Consider the following 11,327-nt stretch of genomic DNA (forward strand, 5'->3'; position numbering starts at 1 on the left):
TTATTTTTTTAACCTCTCTTCAGTACCTGTATATCAACTACTTTATTCAGAGATAGTCTGTGGCATAAAACAATTTTCAGCTTGCCACTGAGCTACTCTGGCACATGTTTTACAGTGCAGCCTGAACTTTTCTCACAGTTAAAGCTAAATGAGTTAGTGTTTGAACACCAAGTAATTGCTAGAAATAAAAGTAATATTTCTAAAGTTTTTAGGGGAAGGAGAGCGGGAGGGATCCATACTACCTTGTCAGGGCATTGGAGCTCAGGGAAAAGCAGACACACCACATTTCTCTAAAAAAATTAATTCCCACAAATGTCACTGGTACAAAGTCAGTGTCCTCAACATCTCCACTTCCCCACTATGTTTCAATATTAAACTTATGATTCAAACTCGGTGCAAGTAGGTTCTAACAAAGTGGTTTTTATAGGTACACAGGTGAGCTGGCAGCATTTTCCTACCTACCACATGAGCCTCTTAATGATGAACTACTTTACTCCACTTCTGATACAATTTCAGGGGTATTTTAAACAGAAAGATTAATCAAATGAACCTATTTTAACAAGACTTTTATTGAAAACATACACAATGTCAACAAGTTATAAAGCTTCTGAATGTACATATTAGAAAATACTCATATTAGAGAAGAATATTTTAAGAAAAGGGGAAATACAACCGTTATATGCTGCAGTTTACATTACTTAAGGCATTTAGGCTTAAGAGCAAGTTATAGTGTTTGTGTACATGTATCTATATACACAAACATACACATACAGGTTATTTGATTTGAAACTGTACAGTGCTATGCAACTGGTTATTTTTTGCTTTTTCTATTTTTTTTTGGACAGTAAATAAAGCTCTTACCCAAATGGTAGAAGTTGTTCACAGAACAGCAGTTATAATCTACTCTTCAAGAGTTTGCATACAATTACAATACTAACGATGCACAAATAAAAACCCAGATCTTCATGGGAAGTTCTCTCTTACCAAAATGAGGCTCAAGTAAGAAAAACACTAGTTTGCAAAGGCACCGTGGAGACAGGTTTTAATACATTAAATACAACATGAATCATTCACAATAACAAGTTTAGTGTTTCTGGGAACTTTTGTAAATACAACACAGTTGGTCACACAAAAATGTTTCTGTTGATTTGTCTTGGCAACTCAGATACATCAACAGTGTAACAGCATAACAGCTTTGTTCCCATCTGACAGAAAATAATGGCAGTTCTGCAAGGCAAACGTTAAACCTGACCGTATGTATTTATTAATTCCACAGTGTTTTGACAGATTATAAGGGATGCAACTTAAAGGATGCTGACACGCTCACTGAGGGCTTTCATTTCTGTTTCTTCTAGCTTGGTGTTTTCATTATGGTTAGCACTTGGACTGATAAGGTGTGCTGGATACTGCAATCCATGTTCTCCTGAATACTGTTCCCATCGGGAGTCATCACTTTCATGGGTGATGTAACGTTCCCCCATTTTACATTCAAGTTCCCTTAAGTCTAACCAGGTTTGATAGTCCTGAAACAAAGACAGTTATTAGTTTTAACATTCCTAAAATAAATTACATTCCCTTCTACTAATAGTAATACTACACAGTGCTGTCAACTCATCAATCTAAAGGTAATGCATCCCTATTGCTCATGAATAGAAAAATCTTATAATTAATAAATACGAAATCTGTCTGTAGAGATAGACTTCATTTCTAGAGCTTTATTTGATTTTACTAAACTCTGTCATAAGTATAGTATGAATATGTTACAGGATGTTTTGTCGAATGTATCAATAACCTACAGATTTCCATGACATCTAATTGAGGCATAGGTGGTAAAACAATTCCTTGCACAAGTCACAAGATGAATAAGAAAAAAGACACTTAAACCATAGGTGTACTTCCTAGTCACCCATATTAGCTAGTCAAGACAGTTGCTCCATCTCAGTATGACTGTGCAGGCTACGAATTCAGCTTGGGCTAGAAAAAAATCTGCTTTTCCAAACTTAGGCAATTACTCCAATTAATTGATGTGCTCAAAGAAACATATACTTCTAACACCAAGGTACTTTGGAACTCCATGTTGACAGCCAACAGTTAGGCTGGAGACTTGTTTGCTTCTCATACTGTTTAGACCATCAGTCTCTACAGCCTCTGGTCTGCCTGAAGTATGTCTCAGGTTTAATAATTTCTTCTTTTATTCCCACCCAAAGCATATATAAAGCTGCAATAATAAAGCCAATACTAGTCCCATGCAAACTAACTTCTGTTCACAATCCTGTACCCGGTTTTCTTTTTTCTCCTTCACTTTTTCTCAACTTAAGACACAGCCAAAGCACCGGGAAGCCCACACACTCTGAGTGCATGAAAGCCTTCATTCTTAGTATCGCACATCCTTTGGCTCACTTCTCACACAGATATCCTCTCAGAAATCGTGTCTAAATCTCACTGCCCTGTACCACTGTTATCTTTCCTTAGTCCACAAGGCTGGGCTCTGCTGGAAAGAGGACTCATCCATGGTGCTAGAGCCGCTGCTATGCTGCCTCACGTTAGTTCATCTCCATTCATTACTGCAAAAACAATAGAAGTTGATGCAGAGAGCTGAAGGACTCAGTCCCAACATGTGAAGCAGCCAGTTTCCTTGCCAAAGGCTTTAGCTTGGGTCACCTCTCTTGTCCTCAAAGGCTCAGACAATCCATTCCAAAATGATTGCCAGGGAGATGAGCAGTCTTGGCAGGAAAAGACTAGAGAGTAACAGGAAACCTGGGAGGAAGAAAGTGAGCCCAGGAGAATTGTCCCCAGGCAAGGCAGGGTACAGCCCTTTTCCTCCAATACCAGCAGGTGACTGTCTACTCTGACAAACAGGTGTAAACATAAGATACTAGAGTAGGAGTCAGTTCTCAGCTTAGATAAAGATTCCTTTAGGACTGTGGACCACACATCTGATCTGTGCCATGCTCTGTGCCATCATCACTTTCCTACATGCAAATGTGGATCTCTCAGGAGATCCCACAAGCTGATATCTCAGCCTGGCCTCAGCCCGTCCCCACAGAGATGTCCAATACCTTGGCCTGAGGTTATTCCCAGCCTGCCCTGCTCCCTGGCTGGGGGCAATGGGACAGGCCTTGGTTGCTCACTGCACTGATTCTGTTTAGGGCTTTCGACATGTAGCAATTTGGCTGCTGCCAGGACAAAATATAATTAACATAGGAGGAGCAAAAGACGGCGGCTGCTAGCATCTCAGAAATTCATAACATTTCAGTTTGCATCTGAAGATTTCAAATGAATGTGGCCAATGTATTTTCCTGGAAAGCATGCAACTTCAAGAGTTCTTCTGTGAAGTGGCAGCCCATTGATTAGTTTTAATAAGAAGTGAATCAGGGCAGACTCCATGCCACAAAAAAATTAACTTACCATAAGAAGGGTTTTTTACATATATCATGTTTTCAGTGGACAAATAAGTTAAAATCTTTTTGTAAGGTATTTTGAAAACATGAGAGTTGACTATTGAAATCTAATACTTTAAAAATTAATTAGAATATATATGCAAATTGGTGGAGGAGTATGAGGTTCTCAGGATCTGCAAACATCTTCAGGTTTGTAGATCTGCTTAGATTCTATTGTGCTTAAAAGATTAAAACTTTTTATATACTTAAGAGCCTAAATATGTAAGAAAAAACATGGAATTCATAGCAATACCTGTAACCACGGGTGGCTTAAAGTTTTGTCCACGCTGTAGCGCTTCCTCATTTTCACTTGCAACAAATTATTTATGAGATCGATAGCTGGAAAGAACATTGGAAAACAACATTTTAAATTCATTTGTTTCAGCTAGGACATACAGAGACAGACAGACATGGTACTTGTAAGAAGTGGACAGCTATTTTACAAACTGCAGTCAATGATTCTGTCCCTGAAGGTACCCATGCAAGCCTTCCTAGTGGGATTACAACTGTTTTAGTGAACAGCTGCCTGCTAGCATGTAAATAGTCTACCTCTGTATTTTCATTTGCAGGCATGCAGGAAAGTCTTGAAGACAATTCTCATTCAGTTCCTACTCAAGTGAAAAAAATATCATGTAAATGAGGACTACTGTATTCTTCAAGTACCACAGTAAACATACACCTATTACACAAACAAAGAAACAAACAGAAGTCTATATATCTCTGAGACTGACAGTATCAATTTTAGATGACTGACAGCAGCACCTTCCAAAATCAAAGCAATAATGGAAATGAAATAAAACAAATCTCAGGACTGCTGACAAACAAAACACTGCCAGAGCTTCTTAGACATGCTTGTCCTGGATCAGGTGGTCCTAATCTTACTCTTTCTGTAATGGACAACCAGATTTTTAGCTACTGTCTCTTTTTAGTATACAGTTCAGTTCACTCAAAATTCCCTGACTTGTATTCATTTTGCTCCCTCTGAAAATGTCTGCAAAGCAGATGTGAGATCAGAAGGCCAGTGGCTAACCAATAGGCCCACTACGGCTGGATGACAGAACTCTGAAAACTCATTTGTTTTCCAAAGCAGTGGAGTCAATATTTTTTCCTCTCTATTATTAGAAGTTCTTGAGTTCCAAGGAGCAATGAGGAAGAGACAGGAAAGTCAGTCATAGTCCACAGTCCAGTTATAGAGTAACTTCTGATAAAACCTGGGAGAAAGTAGTGGCCATCTGATGCTTGGAAGAGAATATAGTCCTTAACCACTTAAATCCAGCAGAATTACAGTAAGACTTTATTCCATCTTTTGATAAATAGGTCAGCAAAAATTCCTAACATTGCTTTTGTTAGCCTCTCCGCAACAAGTTATATGCCCTTTAATAAAATTCTTGTCTCAGACACTGGCAATATACTTGGTTGATGATCATTTCCCTTAATCTAAACTGGAAATTGCATCACAAGGCAAAAACCCCACAACTTTTGAGATGATTATGGTTCAAATAAAAGTACATGCACAGAATCTCATGCAAACAAGTTGCTGCGGTTTAAGGAGTAACTGGCTCAGGTCTATCAGCTGCATATGTTTGTGATCCTAATCTGGTACCAGTGTGAAGTAAACCCCCCTTATCTATTGTTTTAGGCTGTCTTATCTGCAATCATTTGCCGTAGGTATCAAGCAGGATTGTTGACATAGACAGCCATGGGTTTAAATAAACATTTATTTATTTATTTAAGCTCAACTTGATATGGAATCCTTCTACTACTTCTCACTGCTCTACAACAGTGTTTTTAGCCTTATCATATTATGAACATTCATAGCAGTAAAAAAAGAAGAAACAGTCATGCATGTTACATTTCATACAGTCAGAGAACCACAACATTTTTATTTGCATGCATAAATCAGAATATATTAATTATCATAGATGGTAGCCTAGCTATTCTAAGTTCACTAAATTCTCTGTTTCCATCTGCTAGTACTGAGGCATGTAATAGAGTCTCTGCATGAAGGTATCACTTTTAAAATCTAGCTGTAATGTACAATCTATAAGAGTCTGTTGTTAAAGAGTGCTTGTATCCAGCACTGTCTTTTGAACATATGAAAAGAATGCTGTAGGTAACGGAGAAGTAAAAAAAAATAAATTTAAATTACTTTCACTTATGGTAACCTTTTGACAAATATTTTTCAAATCCTCACAGCAAAACACTTAAAAAAGATCCTTCTTACTTGCAATAAAGATAATACTAATTTTAATTCTTTTATCTGTGACAGTAATACTTGTCTAATCAACTTTGGTTTAAAAATTTTAATGCTATAGCAGTGCAGCAAAATTTTGGTTGAAGGTTTTGTGAAGACTGATTGTTTATTATGTGTCAAAGATCTATTAAATATTTGCAGTAGTTTTTAAATGTCAATAAACAGAACTAAATGCTGGATCTTCAATATTTTTTCTCAACATTTTTTCCTTCTTACAAGTAAAAATATAACTTTATTTTAAAGCAAAGAATAATGCTCCTTGCAAGAAAATACCTGTATAGATCCCTCAAGAGAAAACAGCTTCATACCAGCTTGAAAGAGATTTAAAGATCTTGCTGGATTCTGCTGCAGCATTACATTCCATCCTGTGACATAACTACCTTACAAGCTTGAGTGGAAGAACTAGTTGATGATAACTAGTGTCCTGTTTGAAGAAATATTACTATGATACAAATTCTGGGAAATAGTTAAAATGAGAAATCTAATTTGCCTTTCAAATAAATCTATTATGGACCTTTTTAGATGAAAATTAAAACATTTTTAAAAGTAATTGTAGTCATGTATTCTAAAAGTTCTGTTGAAAAATCTTCAATGATCAATAACTTGCAAAAAAGAATAATGGAAAAGATATGGGAGGCAAATACCTGTTTGAATTGAAATCAATTATTTGTCTGAAATTTGTAGATTTATACCATTCAGTACAGAAAAGTTTATAAGCCCCAGAGTGTATTTTAGCTTGAAATGGGCTTAATCTTACCATAGTCCACATTTAATTGAAAATATAAGCTATTTGAAAAGGTTTGTGTAATGTTGAGTAAGCAACTTAATAAAACCTTTAAATAATCATCTGTGTTTCCCCCTCAGATGCTGCAATGATTTATAGCATTGATTATCATGGCACTGTTCAGAACTGTAATCCAGATTAGGTGTGCTAGGACACCAGGTGCATATTTGCATCTTAACCATGCTATATGGTCACAGAGAACACAAACTGGATCGAGCCAGCAGGAGTATAGGGCCCATGCACCTGCCTTCCCATGACCTGTGCAGAAGTGTGGTCCAGAGGAGCTGACATGAGAAAACCTTTCCTTTATTTTTCCTGGATAGTCTGGAGTTTGAGTTACATTTTGAACTCTAAAAATCAGCATTATCAAGTAATACCTGGACAGAAATCCAGACTTCAGCTCCCTGTATTAAACATAATGGATCTGTTCAGACTTTTTTCAGGTTTTTGTTTAGCACAATAGTGGCTGATCAGCTAGGAATTCAAAACACATAATAAAATAACAATGCATAAGCAGATTTTAACTTAGTAATTTGCTTGTGTTCTTTCCCAGCCTTCGGCATGCTTGCAGCTTGATATCTATTAACTCTTAATGAAAGCTCTGATACTATGAAAGGAGAGATAAAACCCCAGGAGGCCACTTTTCTGTAGGTGCTCTACTGAATCTTCACCTCTGAATGTACAGATTGATCTTCTGTCTACCACAGTAGGAACTTGTGGGAGACAATTTCTTGCAGCCTCTTCTGTGTTGATTGCTGGTTGCTTATCTCTAGCACCAGATAAAGCATTGCTGCCAACATATTCTGTCAGCTTACATATCAGAACTGTGCTAAGGTTCAGGAGGACTTCAGTATGTAATTGTACAGATTTATGGCTGCTTTTTTTTTTTTTCCCCCCAGCAGATCTCATCAAACTTCATCTGCCACTGAGATAAAACAACAGGCAATGTTCTCAAAGCATTTTTCAGCTGAGAATATCATATGGTTATAATAGATATATTAGTAACCAGTAGGTACACTTGTCTAAGCTACCATTAATGTGTAAGCTACATGGGTCACTGTGCTGTAATAATGGAAATCGTAAATGCTAATATTTTAATTCAAGTTAGTACATACTACAATTCAGAAAAAAAAGAAAAAAGAAAAAAAGAAAAATGAATAATCTTATGTTTATGTTGTCTCTTGCTTTAGGACTTATGAAGCAATCTTGCAAAAAGTTAAGGACATAATGGTTACAAAAAATCAAACAATGAAGAAAACCCACCAAACCCCAAGTAAAATCAAGCTGCCTGAAAATGTTACGTACAAAAAATGTTGATGAAAGCAGAACTGATGTATTTGTTAAATGCTCTGCTTCGTTGTGTTCAGACATCTTTAATATAATTCATTTGCCTTCTTTAAAGATGTTTATAGTGAATTATTCACATTGCATTTCTACTATAAAAAATAATTGATGTCCTTGACTAGAATTCTAGTTTTAAGAGTCTCACTGGTTATCTCAAAGCCTTCCCTCCCAGCAGAAAGCTTCTTCTACAGCACTTTCCCACACTGCTCTTGAAACATCATCTGCTTGGAATTGTTCAGTATCTTTTTAATCTTCTCCACAGAAAGACTATAAGGGTACAGCGTCCTACGGAATGGAAACTAAACTACAGGCACAAGTAGAATGAGAAAAAGACCGCAGAGTCACCACAGCTGAAAGAAGATGCACAGAAGTAAATACAAGCAACATCAGTTCCAGCAGCTGAGGTTCCCCACAAGATTCTTTAGAAACTCCACCTGCAGGTGGTCATGTGCCTCCTTTAGCACCCCCTGGAGAGGTCCCATGCTGAAGGATTACACCATATGCAGTCTATACATGCTCAGCCAGAAATGTCTAAAGCAGCTGATAGCACAAACCATTTCTTGTTTTCCACTGGCATATACAGGGGAGAAAAAAACACAAAAGCAAAACACAACTACTTATTTTTAGCATTTCTATAAACACAGACACAACAAGGTGTTACCTTCATGAGAAATTTCTTTCCATGGATTAGGTGGATACATGAAAGCAGCATTCTGGATTTGGTCATGAATGTCTTCATCTTCATTGAACGGAAAGGTCCCACTGAGGCTTACATAAATGATGACACCCACAGACCACATATCCAGAGATCTGTTATAGCCTTTGTTTCTCAGCACTTCTGGAGCAAGGTAGGCTGGTGTTCCTACAACTGAACGCCTAAATGATTTCTCTCCGATGATTCGGGCAAAGCCAAAGTCACAAAGTTTTACCTGTTTAAAGAGAAGTGCTATAGTAAGACAGAGATTATTTTTGTTATCAAATACACATTTGAGAAACTTTATCATGGCTTAGTTGCAAGATGTATCTCCAACTGCTTCTTCAAGGATACCTTTTTTTCTAAAGTCCTCTTTGCAAGGAATGCCTTTAATTCACTAAGACTGAATTACCAGTTCACTGCATCTCCTCTATGCCTTCACTCCATTAATAAATCACAGCAAAAGCTGTAACACAGGACATCTCAGAATGAAAGAAATGTAGTTTTGGACAGGCCTGGCAGCTCAAGCTTCTGGTGAAAGTAGTAATACAAAATAATACTTAATCATTCATAACATAAAAGCACAGCAAACAGAAGAATCATTTTACCTACGGCTTTTTCCTAAATCAAGCAAGCTGACAAAATTTAGGTTTTGAACTTCCACTTTCATTTTATCAGAGAATGGTTTGGGTTGGAAGGGACCTTAAAGATCATCTAGATCTAACTTCCCTTTCTGTGGACTTAGTTACATCCTGCCTCCCTGAAAATTCCTTGTCTGATTTCTTCAGAGATTTACCTGCTTCAGAATTCTCACTTAATGCCTCAGTATAGATGCTTCCTTTCCAGTTATTGATATCGGTACTATTTACAAATTATTGATACTGGTCCTTTTGAATCAACTCTGTAGATCAAAGGTAACAGGAGCTGATACAAACACCTTCTAATGAGAAATATGACATTGAACCAGAAATTGTATTTAAATATTCTGCAATCTACGTGGCATTTAAATCCATAAAATTAAAGAAGAAGCTCTTGTTCTTTATGAGTTCTACCCTAACTTTCAGAAAAATAAATGTCTTTCTGCTGGCTGCTTGCAGTTTTTCATTTTTCTGGACTAAATTAATGAGATAAGTAATTTGTTCTGTAATGGTGAGCAAAACAGAAACAACTGCACAATCAGTTATGTCACTTGTCTTCTTTATGTTATGTTCTTGTCTTTCTTTACAAAGATTTTTTAGTAAGTCATCAGTTTTTTAATATCTAAAGTTTCTGTGTAGTTCCTGGAGAAGATACAGAAAGGTGACTAGTTGCTTTTTTGTTTGTTCATTAAAAAAATCATTGCTAACACTTACTAACTGGAACAATTTATCTTAATAAATGGTATTGTCTACTTGCCTGTGGGAAAGGATCAGCTGATGCCAATAACACATTTTCTGGCTTGAGGTCACAATGAACGATATTTTTGAAATGAAGATGTCTTAAAGCAACAAGGATCTATGAAGAAACAAATCAGAAGGAGATTAAGTTTTAAATGTTGTCTTTGTTTGTTTTGTACTGTTCAGTCAATATTCGTGATCAGAGAATCAAGGACCAGCGTAGAGTGAAACAATTCAAAACCAAAGTACCTTTTACAACAACATCTAAAATGGAAAAAAACCCAAACCAAAACACAAAATGTCAGTTATTATTTTCTGTGCTTTAACTTTTCTTGATGTTTCACTGTATTAAATATTATTTTTCCCTCTTCAAAGATTTCATATTCTAAAAATTTTTTTAAAACTGGGTTCTAAGTACTTGTTTGCTTTTCTTTCTTTGGTGAATCATTTTATGTAGGAACAAAATGACCTTTCAGATCTAAATTAATTAAAAAATTTCACAGAAATATGACATGATTAATTTTCAAGATATTCTTGAGGCAAAAAAGCCTAAGGAGCCCTGTGTGCATTTTTATTCCATTCCACATACAAGAACATGGCAACAGAAATTTTTATTCTATTCCTGTGGCTTTAACTCCTTTTCTTGTGCCTGGTCAGGGGCTGGCAGAATTTTTCACTACATTAGGGCAGAGAACGATAAGGAGGCTGAATGTTCTTGCTCTTTTCTTGCTGACTGCTGAAAGACAGACTGGCTGACTGTGAGGTGGCTCACTCCTTAATCTCATACTAAAATTTAAATCAGTATCATGGGCAGCCAAAAAAGCAATACGATAATATCACAACAAGAAGAATAAAAAAAAATCCCAACCACTGTTAACAGAAGTCATACAGGAAACCAGACTGATTTAATCAGAGGTAGTGCTGAAGCACAACCTCAGCACAGAAAATATGCACAAAAGTCCACAGTACAAACTGCAATGGTTAGGCACGGAGCAGTTCAAGAGGCTCCAATTTCTTTATGCAGGTCTTAAACAATTTGCTGTTAGTGCTTTGCATCCTGTTCTTGTGCTTAATTCTTCAAGCATATGAGAAACTGTTGCTTGATGGCCCAGTAGCCAGCCAGATCTACATGTGTCTAGTTCTAGGTCCTCTTAATGGTTTAGTACCTATCACACACACAATGTACAAATAGCTGTCTGTACCATCCTGGATATTACAATTCAGGCTTTCATAAATCAAACTGATAGATTATGCCAAAAGCAAAACATAAAAACCAGTAATAATAATAGACTTCAAATCTCCTTCTAGGTCTGTAAATAATTTCTTACCTGAGTAATTAAAAACTTTGTTATTCTCTCTGGCAATCTGCCCTTTTCACTTGATAAGATCATCTCCAGCATGTCTCCATGGAGTTTTTCCATAACAACAAACACTC

At 36.6% G+C, this 11,327-nt stretch overlaps 1 protein-coding gene across 1 annotated transcript in view; it reads right to left on the reverse strand.

The window, feature by feature from the left end:
- Nucleotides 1-869: 869 nt before the first annotated feature.
- Nucleotides 870-11,327, reverse strand: part of PRKD1 (protein kinase D1) — a 59,768-nt gene continuing 49,310 nt past the window's right edge. The window contains exons 14-18 of the mRNA XM_010007713.1: nt 11,221-11,327; nt 9,912-10,010; nt 8,484-8,751; nt 3,694-3,779; nt 870-1,523 (exon numbers count right to left, since the gene is read on the reverse strand). Of these exons, the coding sequence (XP_010006015.1) occupies nt 1,305-1,523; nt 3,694-3,779; nt 8,484-8,751; nt 9,912-10,010; nt 11,221-11,327 (779 nt within the window). The 3' untranslated portion in view covers nt 870-1,304. The remainder of the gene's footprint in view (nt 1,524-3,693; nt 3,780-8,483; nt 8,752-9,911; nt 10,011-11,220) is intronic.

This window comes from Chaetura pelagica, unplaced genomic scaffold, assembly GCF_000747805.2.
Source record: "Chaetura pelagica isolate M959 unplaced genomic scaffold, ChaPel_1.0 scaffold70, whole genome shotgun sequence".
Taxonomy (NCBI): domain Eukaryota; kingdom Metazoa; phylum Chordata; class Aves; order Apodiformes; family Apodidae; genus Chaetura; species Chaetura pelagica.